The sequence below is a fragment of the Morus notabilis genome, unplaced genomic scaffold (assembly GCF_000414095.1).
Source record: "Morus notabilis unplaced genomic scaffold, ASM41409v2 Scaffold752, whole genome shotgun sequence".
NCBI classification, from domain to species: Eukaryota; Viridiplantae; Streptophyta; class Magnoliopsida; order Rosales; family Moraceae; genus Morus; species Morus notabilis.
In genome coordinates, this window is record NW_010367838.1 from 189620 (window position 1) to 202592 (window position 12973).

General features: G+C 34.8%; 1 protein-coding gene across 1 annotated transcript; it reads left to right on the plus strand.

The window, feature by feature from the left end:
* Positions 1-3599: 3599 nt before the first annotated feature.
* LOC21392144 (uncharacterized tRNA/rRNA methyltransferase YsgA) lies at positions 3600-7831 on the plus strand. Its single transcript, XM_010113483.2, has 4 exons — positions 3600-3915; positions 6257-6554; positions 7012-7062; positions 7348-7831. The coding sequence occupies exons 1-4, from the start codon at positions 3626-3628 to the stop codon at positions 7735-7737; spliced, it is 1029 nt and encodes a 342-aa protein (XP_010111785.2). The 5' UTR covers positions 3600-3625; the 3' UTR covers positions 7738-7831.
* Positions 7832-12973: the final 5142 nt, after the last annotated feature.

Consider the following 12973-nt stretch of genomic DNA (forward strand, 5'->3'; position numbering starts at 1 on the left):
ATTACAGTATTTTCTCTCACAAAAAATACACGTAAATCGAAAATGATTCTAATCATATGATTTGAATCTATGAACCAATTTATTTTTTTCTTCTGAGAAAAAAAAAAGTAGATTTCTGGACCGCATCAAATTTTTTGTCAGAATTTTCTTTTGGTTTCTTTTTCCTTAAAAGTTTTACTTGAGATAATAATTGTAGTCATAATTGGTGGTGGGTGAGAATCTGGTTTAAGGAAGCAAATATAGTCTTAATCTGCCTTGGATGACAATTATGACTTGTTTCCTGCTTGATAAAAGCAGATGCATAGTAAAACTAGAATCCCACTAGTTTGCAGACAAAAATGGCTTCAGCTTTGAAGTAATTACATAAAGTGTCTACTTCATAATCTGAATTTAAAAATGTCTACTGTCATATAATATTACAAAACTATCTATTTGTCTTTAATAAGGCAAATATTATACCCAGTATGCCTTTACGAATTATTTTGGAAATGTTCCTTATATGGTGAGTTTTTTATTTTTATGTTTGTGAGCTTATTTTTTTTATAGGGAAATTTCATTTTAATATTATCTGTTATATTAAAATTTGAGTTTGGTACTCTGTTTTTTAAAATTTCATGTCGGTACCTCGACCTTTTAGAAAATCTTTTTTTGGTACCTCCAAGCCATTTTTTGAGACACGAAAAGATAAAATTGCCCTTATTATAAAAATTCATCAGTTGACTAGAATTTTGAAGAAAAAAAAAGATTTTCAAAAAGGATTTTGAAGAGATGAATTTAAAAAAAAAAAAGAGATTATGCCCTACATGTATAACAATTTTTTTTTTTTTTAAAAGATTATGCCCTACAGGTATAACAATTTTTAAAATTTTTTTTAAAATTCTAGTCAACAGATGAATTTTTACAATAAGGGCAATTTTATCTTTTTGTGTCCTAAAAAATGGCTCCGAGGTATTAAAAAAAGATTTTCTAGAAGGTCAAGGTACTGACATGAAATTTTCAAAAACACAATATACCAAACTCAAATTTCGATATAAGAGAAATTACTAAAATGAAATTTTCCCTTTTTATAATAATATTAATGTACTACTTTTCGGATTTTCTTACGATTTTGACTTTCCTATTTAATCCCATTTAATATTTTGTAATCAATGTTTAATGTTGATGTGGTTTTTAAATTTGAACCGCTTCTCCATTTTTGCCAAGCAAGGTCTGAATTGCTGTTGCTAAGAATGGATTACAAACTCATGTTTTAGAGTTTTAGGAAATATTTAGGGTACGTGCCGTAACTTTTAAGTGTTGATTGAGTTTTACCGGGGTCACTTTAAACATTCAATTTTTTTACCATGTGGTAGAATAAATATTTAATTAAGAATATTAAAATGTCCTTACTCTGATTAGGTTAGGTTTTTCCTTGTTTCCTCTCACCCTCTTCTCTTAAACCCCCCTTCTCTCTCTCTCTCTCTCCCCTTCTCCCCTCCCTCTCTCTCTCTCCCCCCTTCTCCCCTCTCTCTCTCTCTCTTTCTCCCCCCTCTCCCTCCCCCTCTCTCTCTCTCTCCCCCTTCTCCCCCCTCTCTCTCTCCCTTTCTCCCCTTCTCCCTCCCCCCCTCTCTCTCTCTCCCCCCCCCTCTGCCTCTCTCTCTCCCTCTCCCCCTCTCCCTCCCTCTCTCTCTCTCCTTCTCCCTTTCTCTCTCGCTCCGCGCAGTCACCGTGGGCTGACTGGAGATTTTTTACCTTTGTGGAGATCTTTTGCTAGAGATTCATGGCCATTCCCTTCCTTTGCGACGTCGCCATGGGCTGTTCCTCCTTGTCTCCTCTTTGCCACCACCTCTTCCATCAATGGCACGAGATCTGCGTGGGGGATCGTGATGTCACCGTGGATTGCTCCTCCTTGTATCGTCTCTCTACCGTCACCTCTTCGTCTATGGCACAGATCTGCAATGTTTTTTTCGTTAATGCATTCCTCCGCTGGTGAAGGAGATTTCAGAGATCTTGTCACGACGACATGGATTGAGAGATCTCTGAGCAGGGGAGATCTCACCGGAAATATCACCTCATAGGAGGCTAAGTGGATTTTTGTGAATTTGTTGAGATTTTAGGTATTCTAGTAATGGTGATGGTTGTACTACCACCAATTATGGTGTTTTTGCCTGGATACTGTTAGTTACCGGCCACGATACCATAAGTACGTCCAGATATTGCAAGTTCTGGTTGCGGCCGCCAATAACGGCGATTCTTGGCGGAATTGGGCAGTACATGCCGATAATCGGTGGTTACCGGCCAGTGACCTAGTGGTTTCCAGTTGGTAACCAATATTCTTGCGGATATCAGTCAATATCTCGGTTAGATATTGCCACCAATACTGGCGCTAGTAGTTGGTAGCTACCGGCGACTACTGTTGCCAATACTAGCAGTTATCCTCCGGGTATCTTGGTTGGATACTGATTTTGTGGCCAGGTACAAACAGGTATCTCGATTGGATACTGGTATTATGGTTGAATACCTACCGGTATCCTAAGCGTATAATATTCTAAATATAATATGATGACGTGACTATGATATTCTCTTCAAGAATTTATGTCCTCAGGCATATATCAATTTAAGCTTAAAACTTGTGGCAATTCCTTTAAAGCCCAACTTTTTTGCCAATCGTGAGTCATGCCACATCTATTTCTGATGGTTATATGCAGAAATCAGGCATGCACTAAGTTTCGGAATTTTTGTATTTGCTGTGTGTGAACGATACTGTACGGCTCGTGACGGTGCTGTATTATTTTAAGAAACATTTTTACGGATTAGGACTAAATGTATTATTATGAACTTTTAAGCCCTTACAAGGCAGTAATTTTATTATTATTTTGAGTCGATCACGTTTTTACGGAAATAGTTGATTTAAATAAACCCTTTATGTTTTTATTATTTTCGGGACGTTACACACGTAATATGATTTTTACATTATTTATGTAAACATGACAAATTAATAAAGCATTAGCTCCCGTCAAGATTAAAGGTGGATTCTATGGCAATGTATGAAAAATATCTTACCATTATAACGTAACTTTTAATCGTCAAATTGAATTCGATACAACTTTTAACTATGAGATTACATTCTACGTTTGGTTCGCTAATTTGAGTTTTTAATTGTAGAGAATATGAACTGTAGCAGTCAGATTCGAGTTATTAAAATTTGAGGGGGTAGCTGATGTTTCATAACTCCAACTCTAACTTGAGTATGGACTTTGAGTTTGGGTTACTAAACAGTCAACTAAGCTCAAAACTCAAATTGAATTGGGCTAACTCAAGTTTAATAGCCCAAACGAACGCACCATTTTATTGTAACAAAAAAGTTAGATGTGATTGTTTCTGAGAGTTTTTTACTGTAACAAAACTCAAATTTTAAACTCGAATCTGCAAAATGAACGAGTACATTTTCTAAAGGTTTTTATTTTTATCTTTATTTTTCCTATTTAGCTAATCGATTCTAGTATCTAAGAAGATAATAATTAAAAAAAAAAAGAAAAGAAAAAGAAATGTATGAGACTTCCTCATTTGATGGTTTTTTTATTGGGACTAAATTTTATTGCCCATAAAAGATTCTCAATTGTTCTATGCAGACTTGGGAGAGAAAATGCAATGCATGAACACATCCTTAGTAACAACTACTTATCCCTCAAAGCTGAGAGCAAGAAATTCGCAGCTATCAACTCCAGGAAGACAACCCCATTTCCAGAGTAACTCAAGAGACAAAAATGGTGAACTCTTCGAGTCTGTGGCTGCGAATATTTCCCTCCCTTCTCATGTGAAATCCATTACAAGCACTTCAAACCCATTTGTCAAACATTGCCTTAAGCTCCGCCATAGCTCTTCTTATCGCCACGCTCATGGCTCAGCCCTCGTTGTTGGCGCTACCCCTCTCAGGTTTTTCTCTCTATTCCTTCACTTTTTCGTTTAAATTTCTCTGGGCTCTTCGTTAACAATAATAACAATTAGATAAAAGAAAGAAGAATAACGGGAAAAAATAATGAAGAGTAAAAAATCTGCAGTGGAATTTCATTTTCTGTTGTTAGCTACTCGAGAATTCGGCTGCAAAAGAGCTTTGGAAAAGTGGGACTTGATTTTTGTTTAAACTCCCTTTTACTCCTATAACATCCGACCACATTTCTTCGTAACCACTATTCTTCCCATTGACATATTTATGATTATATAGACCTAAATGGAGAACCAATTCTACACAAATATCACATAAATATCTGATTGGCCTATTATTTGTTGCTTGTCCTCAATAAGATAATGTATGAGAGCTGGTGAAAATGGTTGCAAGATGATCATTGATGAGGATATAAAATGCTTCTCACAGAAAATACTCCTTGGTTCACTAGGATTTTGTGTAGTTTTGAGTTTTCATCTATAGACAGGCAAGAACTCAGTATCTCCATGACCTGTTTAATCCCAGGCCATTTATTTTATTTCAGCTTAAGACCTCTATTTAATCTTAGTTGAGAATGCGTTTTGCTAACTACAGAAAACCTTTTAACATTATTTGCTTTATTATAAAAAATAATGTCCCCATTTCTTCTTCTTCTTCTTCTTCTTTAGCATTTGACATTTGTTAGGTTTGGTTTTTTGTTTGTTAGAATGTAAAATTTAAATTTACTTGTGTACAGCTGCTTGTATAGTACTCTGTATAGGATCTGATCAATTCTGTTATTTTAGATTTGTGACAGTTGAATAGCTGATTATTTATACTAGCAATGTTGGGTATAAACTATAAATGATACTTTTCTCCCTCAGCTCACCTTTGAGCTAGGTTTTCCTCATCTCTCATTCTCGTTCTCGTCTCTATAATTTCTGTTTTTGTATCAGAGCCATTGGGCTCCCCTCAATCCATCAACAATGGCTGACAATCCTAAAGAAAACCCTCAACCTAACCCAGTTCAAGCTCCTCTTCTGCTTCAAGTTCGACCCAATCCTCAACCTAACCCAGCATAAGTTGCTCTCCTAGCTTCTCAATTTCCACCGCAACAAAATTAAAGCCACCTCCCGCTCAACCAGTTTCAAGCGTTTCCTTCACTCAATCAACCTATTTGAGTGAAGCTTGATGCTACCAACCACCAGCATAAGTGCCTCGTCTCCTATGGCCTCTGATGCAGTACTTTCTCTATATGATGGAGAACCTCTCGCTGATCCTACACCTACAGGCAGGTTGTTGGAGCTTTGCAATACTGTACCATTACTAGACCTGATCTTAGCTTCGCTGTTGGCAAGGTTTGCCAATACATGCATGCTCCAACCACATCCTATTGGAACGCAGTTAAAAGAATACTTCGCTACTTATGCGGTACACTTTCCTACAGCATATCATTCCAGACCTCTTCTGATTTCTTTGTGTCCTGCTTCATTGATGTTGATTGGGCCTCTAGTCCTGATGACCGCAGAAGCACCAGCGCGTTTCTTGGACCCAACATCATCTCTTGGTCTTCAACAAAATAGCGTGTAGTCTCTCGAAGTGGCACTGAGTCTGAATACCGTGGCCTTGCAAATGCTGCAACTGAAGTGTTATGGCTTCATACCCTTCTCATTGAACTTCAAATTCCTCTACTTCACAGACCGGTGCTTATCTGTGATAATATCAGCACACTTCATCTTGCAGCAAACCTTGTGCTTCATGCTCGCACCAAGCACATCGAAATTGACTTCCACTTTGTTCATGAATGAGTTATGGACAAAATTCTCACTATTGAATACACTCCTTCCAGTGACCAACTAGCTGACACAATGACCAATCGTCTGCCTTCTTCTCGATAATTCTCTCTGCGCAGCAAGGTGGTGCCTCGCACCATTCGCTTGAGGGGGATGTTAGAATGTAAAATATAAATATACTTGCGTACAGCTTGTATAGTACTCTGTGCAGCATCTAATCAATTCTGTTATTTTAGATTCTGACAAGTGTATAGCTGATTCTTCTGTACTAGCAATATTGGGTATAAATAATACTTTTCTACCTCAGCTCACATTTGAGCTAGGCCTTGCTCATCTTTCATTTTCATATTCTCCTCTCTCTATAAGTTCTGTTTTCCTTCTAGAATATTTCATTTGACTGTTATATTTTGAATATGTCCCCTCCCTCTCTTATAGATTTAAGCTTTGGAAGGACCCTTGTATAATCCTCTAGAAATTCATAGTAATTTAAACTTAAGAGAATAGTACCTGTATTTGAAATTTGTAAATGATGATGTTTTGGCATTTTACAACTTTTCAGGGAGATATATAGGTTTCAAGAGTCGTTGCAACAGAAAACTATCACAATGGATTGTTTACTTGTACTTGATAAAGCTGAAATACCTGAAGAGATAGAGGGCTTTCCCTCTCGTATAGTGCGTGTGAGCTCTGCTGTCATAAAAAAACTTTCTGGGCTGCAATCAACTGAGTCTACCGAAGCAATTGGTCTAATGAGAATTCCTTCTAGTTTTTTCAATTTAGTTGGTAGTCAACAAGTAGCAGATTGTGAAAGATGGTTTCCTGTTGCCCATCGGATTCTAGTCCTCGATGGCATCCAGGTGATTGCCACACCGATTGTTCTTCATTTCTAGTTTTTTTTTTATTATTTATTATTTTTTATTACTTACTCTTTTATTCTGTATTTCATCTTAGAAAATGACATGTTATACTTGTGGAGCTTTCCTGGTGTAAAGGCAATATCCAAGTTAAATAAGAACATATTTTTGGGTGTTATGATGAAGTAAATCACATAATGCCTTTTCGGTTCTTGCATATGAAGCTAAACATTACATTTAACTGTCTCAGTGAACACTAATCTTTTTCACGCCACTGCTGCTGCAACATAAATTGCTTGAAAAGAAGCTAAGGTTTCTTTCCATATTTGGTGTTTAAGTAGTGTTAGTTTGTTGATTGCTTCATAGATCTCAATAAGTGGTAAGGTACAATTGAATGATTCCAAGAACTTTGTGAACATTTACCATATATTATACTTATTCATTTGATTGTTTACTGCAGGACCCTGGTAACCTAGGTACGTTAGTCAGATCAGCCATGGCCTTTAAATGGGTATGGAATTAGTTTGCGTTTCAACTTTCTTGAGTCCTCACTTTAATTTACTTTTGTTTCTGAATTTTCTGTGCTTTTGCTAATTCATTTTCCGACTTTTAGATTTGACTTTTTTTTTTCCCTTAACAAAAAAAGTCATCAAGCACGTTTCCCGCCTTTTTTATTTGGATGTTTAATCTAGAATCATGTTTCGTCTGTACCGTACTCGGATATAATTTGGCAAGAAAAGGATTACTTTATTTGTTTCTCTTTGAAAAGTCTAATTCAAGGTTTGATGTTCAACAGGGTGGCATTTTTTTACTTCCTGGCTGTTGTGATCCATTCAACGAGAAAGCAATCCGAGCGAGCCGAGGAGCCTCTTTTCAGCTCCCTATTGTTTGTGGCAGTTGGTTCTATCTTCAAGCCCTCAACAGAGAACTTCAAATGAAAATGCTGGCTGGCCATCCGGAGATTCACGAGGAAATGAAGCCAGTCCTTCAACTATCTGAAGAACTTGCAGATTCTTTTGCTCATCTTCCATTGTGCTTGGTTTTGGGTAGCGAAGGCCGTGGCCTGTCGGAGAAATCTCTGAGAGAATGTGAGCTTGTAAGTATTCCGATGGCAAGAGAATTTGAGTCTCTTAACGTATCAGTTGCTGGTGGCATTTTCTTGTACATGCTGCAGCCTAGGAATTAGACATCATTCTTATTCTTGTTGTGAAGTTCACTTGGTGGTCTCTCACTTACAATCACAAAACTAGGTCAGCATTGACCGAATTTTCCAAGTTGTGCCCCCCTGATTTTTTATTTTATTATTATTTTTTCTTTCATTTGCACGATTCATTTGTTTCATAGATTAGTATTTGATTCTTCCCTTGTACATTTGCATGTAAAGAATGATAAAGTAAAAAATGAACTATAGATAGAAGGATTTTGCTGTCTCATATCGCTTGATGACCGTGACGACTATGAGAGGAATATGACCAAGTGCTAATACGAAGCTTTGGTTGAAAATTGAAAATTTTCTTCTTACAATTATATTGGCCGTGTTTGAAGTTAGTTTTGTTTTTATTTTTACGTTTTTTTGAGAAAAAAAAAAAAGGGAGAGAAACAACGTTTGGCATAATTAAAGACAAAAAATATAAATGAAAATGATTTTTTAATTTAGTGTAAAATATGAGAAAAATGAAAAACGATTTTTAGTCGTTTTTCATTTTTTGTTTCTGTTTTCTTCTCTTTTGAGCACAAAAAGAGACATTAATGGATTTTTTTTATATTGAAAACAATCTCTTAATAAAATTATTAAACACATTTTCAAAAAAAATTTATGTCTGAAATTAAAAATATTTTCATTTCCATTTTCATGCACCCATTAATTTTCTTTTCCGGTTTAGTATTTTTTATCTAACATGAGGTTTTAATTCTCCTTTAATTCTTTCTTTAATCACTAAAACAACTTTTACTCGTCAACTTTGTTCTTTCTTCTTTGTACAGTCAAGCATGAAATAAAATCATGGTACAGTTTCGTGTCGACTTTAGAAACCGTGAGATGGGTGGGAGTATGATAATTACGAGTAAATGAAAACAAAAAAAATCTGGAGATTTATACCATCTTTTCACTCCTCCCGTGTTTCTCAATGTTATATTAATAATTTAAGATCAGTTTATTCAAATTTTTAATTTAAATTAAAATGTGAATTTATATGTAAATTTTTTATTATAATAAAAAATTAAATATAATTATTTTTAAAATTTTTTTACTATAATAAAACTTAACTTCTAAAATTAAATTACTGAAATGAACAATGCATTAAATATTTTATTTTTAGAAATAAAATCAATATAAATTCCTTACATAGCTTTAAAAATTGGTGGGTGGGGAGAGTACAATAATTACGATTACATCAAAAATAACAATCCAGAAATTTATATCCTCTTCTCACTTCTCCGGTGTTTCTCTTAGTTCAATTAGGTCTTATTTATTTTACTGATTTAAATTTAAAATTTAAATTTTATTACAGTAAAAAGTTTTTAAAAACACACATTTAATTTTGTTATTATAATAAAAATTTTCACATAAAATCACATCTCAACTCGAATTTAAAACTCAAATCAGCGAACTAAACGGATCTTAAAATAAATATTAGAGCGTTTTATCTTCGTAAATAAAATAAATGTAAAGGCTTATCAAGTAATTTTCAACCGATGGAAATGGACGGACAGGATTCGTCACGTCTTTACAAAAGTATTCGTAGGTGCTAGTTGCCACAGTGTGAGCTTTTATTGGTCATGTGTTGTACGAAGAGAAAAAGGAGAAGGAAGAGTCAGGTTTGCTGGCCACATATTGATGTGAGAGACAAGAGAGATGGGTGTGTCAGAGTTATAAGTTAATGCAGGGTATAGATGTAATTTCGTCAAACCTAAAATGTCTATTATATAGGCTACACGAAAAAAGTTGACTCCATTGCGAAATAAATGTAGGTCCCGTTCATTTCGCCGATTCGAATTTAAAATTCGAGTTTTGTTACAGTAAAAAGCTCTTAGAAATAGTCACATCTAATTTTTTTACTACAGTAAAAAGCTCTCATATAACGTCACATCTTAACTCGAATTAAAAACTCAAATCAACGAACTAAACGGGCTCGTAGTAACCAGTTGTGAAGGTTGCAAAGCCGGTAAAATGCCCAAAGCTGAATCAAAGTGGTTACTAGTGTAAAGCAGTGTTGGAAGTTCGGGTCGGCGGGCTGGCCGAAGCCCGAATTTTTTCAGAGGCTCGGGCGGGCAAGCCCATCTCCCGCCCGCCCAAGCTAGATTTTTGGGTTCGGGCTCGGGCAGCCCGAATTTGACACTAACTCTCTTGCCCGCCGCCGTCTAACCGCCCTATTCCGCCGTCCGCCGGAATTTTTTTGAATTTTCCGACCATGCCCGACCCGCCCGAATTGCCCGACCTGAAAACCCAAAATTTGCCCGAAGCCCGAGTTACCCGATTTGCCCAAAACCGCCAGAAAATTTTAGTTGCTACAAATTGGGGCATTTCGAGAATCGAACTTGGGACCTCTCACACCCAAAGCAAGAATCATACCACTAGACCCAATGCCCATATTTGTTATTTAACTTTTTAATTAAGGTAAACACATAATTCCTTAATAGAAAGAGCAAATTCCTATTTTAGCAGTTTAATATTTCAGTTTTCACATTCTTGACCCTTTTTTATAATCAATCACATGATAAAATGATTCCTCAAAAAACAATATACACAAGGAAAGAAACACATTGCCATCACGTTTTTATTGTTTTTTATTTTTAAAAAGTGTTGTTTCTATATAATGCCGGTTTTGTTCTTATAGATACTCGTGTTTTTCTATTCTATATCACTATTCTTTCTATCTTTATCTATTTTTCTGTTCACAATCTCTCCTCATCCTCTTAATTATCCTCTTTTTTCTTCAACTTTCTTCACTCTCTTTGTGACTCTATATCAAAGTAACTTTCTACTTGCATACCAAAGTAAATTGATAATTTATCAAAAGTCACTCAATGATTGGTTTGGTTTAATAACTTCATCGCTATTTGATGATCTCTATTTTAAAAGACCAGTCACTCAATGTTGATTGAAGCCTTGGTTTGCATTAAGGATTGGGATCGGGCCGATCAACATTTATAAGATACAATTTCACCGGCAAGCTAATAATGGATCGATGAATTTAATCGATTAACATTTAATTTTGAAGACGATCCTTTAGCTTTAAATTAAATTGTAAATTTGTAATTTGTAAATATGTATTTACCTTTGACATTGTATTTGTAATTGTATAACTTTGTAAGTTTATAAAATTTGTAATTCGTCACAATATGATTGCACTCTTTTTTCCTTGCCAAGTTTTTATCCCAATTGGGTTTTTCTTGGTAAAGTTTTTAATGAGGTAATCATGAATTATAAATTTAAAAATTAATAAAGAAAGAATTTTTTTATATAGTTCGTGTGTTCATTTCAAATTTCAAATTGTAATATATATATATATATAAATTTTAACACAAAATAACTTAATATTAAAAAAAAAGTTTAAATAATTCGGGCAATTCGGGCCGCCCGGCCGGGCTCGGGCCGCCTAATACAAGCCCGCGGCCCGTTCAAGGTGAAATTCGGGCTTGGGCGGGCGGCCCAAATTTCTCGGGCTCGGGCAAAAACTCGGGCTTTTCGGGCGGTCGCGGGCGGCCCGTCCAAAGTTTCAGCACTAGTGTAAAGCTTCTTTCCCATCAAAAGCTAACAATATTATTTAGGACATGTTCTTTTGTCTAAAAAACTCAAAAAAAGACAATTCAAGTTTCAATTTTATTCAAGTTCACATTTTTTTAAATTTTAATTTTATTCAATTTTATTCAACTTTATTCAAGTTCTAACTTCAACTCAAGTAATAACTCAAATTCAACTCAAAAACTACACTCAAGTTATACTCCAAAAGAACAACCTCTTAGTTTGTTGATTTAAATTTTTAATTTAAGTTGAGATATTTTAGTGAGAGTTTTTTATTGTAGTAAAAATATTAAGGTTTCGTTTATTTCACCAATTTGAATTTAAAATTTGAGTTTTGTTACAGTCTCATAAACAGTGACATTTAACTTTTTTACTATAGTTAAAATTTCTCACATAAAGTCACATCTCAACTCAAATTAGCAAACTAAACGAACCATAAATGTGACTATTTTTTAGAATTTTTTACTGTAACAAAACTCAAATTCTAAACTCGAATTAGTAAAATGAACTATGGCCTCGTTCATTTCACCGATTCGAGTTTTATTACAATAAAAAGTTATCAGAAATAATCACATCTAACTTTTTTACTGCAGTAAAAAATTCTCACATAAAATCACATCTCAACTCGAATCAACAAATTAAAACTAAACAGGCCTATGCCTTAATAAAAATCATAGATAATGTATGCCCATCTTCTAACTTCACCCCCTTTAATAATCTTAACTACTATTTGCCTATATTAATGACTGACAAATTCATGCAACATTTGCTGATTCCTACAAATTATTAGGCGGGGGACCTATCCAAAGATAAGAAAAATGTCGTCCAATGTCCTGTGCTCTTGGTTCAGACTACATTTTGCAAAAGGATTCCTCCACCACTCTTGATAGAACTAAGAAATAAGCATGAATAAGCATGAATAAGCATTTCTGCAACGTCACACATTAAACAGTTGAAGAAAATGATGCTTTGTTCAGAATGAGGACGGCATCCAATTGGATACGGTTATTCTGATTAGTAAAGCGCTAATTTAATTCGAAGTCATAATTACAAAATAAGACCTTTTGAACTCAATCACTTGTGTAGCAAGATCGACCAAATGCTATGAAGGTGCTCTTTTCCATGTCCACCACAAAAACTGGAAGACCATTTCATAATTTTCCGGCTCCGTTGATGTATCCTTAAAGAGGCTTGGGAACTTTTTGAACTATCTCTTCTTCCGTAAGTGGAGCATGTTGATCTTGGACACTTATGTCATGTTTGGTATGAGAATTGGTGTTATAGTTTGAATCATGATTCTTGACTCGTTACAGTATTTTATTTCACACAAAAAACACGTAAATAGAAAATAATCCTAAATCCGTAAACTAAACGTCCACTTAATTCTGAATCCAAAAAACTATTGGAGCTGCAAATCCTTCAACATCAATATATCATTCTGAATAAATAAATACATAGATGTATATATGTAACGTCTCAATTTTCAGGTTCAAAATTTTAAAGGAGCTCAATATCTAAATTATAAGGCTTTGGAAGTAAGATTGTAAGGATTCTTACATTTAGGGCCAAAATGCAAATATTAAAAAATAAAGAAACCAAACTGTAATTTTGAATTAAAAAAAAAAAAAAGAAGAGAAAAGCTGCCCTTTCAGGTGGCATTGTTGGAGTTCCAGCAAAG

Coding starts and splice junctions, on each gene's coding strand:
- LOC21392144 (XM_010113483.2), top strand. CDS start 3,626: ATGCAATGCATGAACACATCCTTAGTAACAACTACTTATCCCTCAAAG. Junction 3,916..6,256: donor GTTGGCGCTACCCCTCTCAG/GTTTTTCTCTCT, acceptor ACAACTTTTCAG/GGAGATATATAGGTTTCAAG. Junction 6,555..7,011: donor TAGTCCTCGATGGCATCCAG/GTGATTGCCACA, acceptor TGTTTACTGCAG/GACCCTGGTAACCTAGGTAC.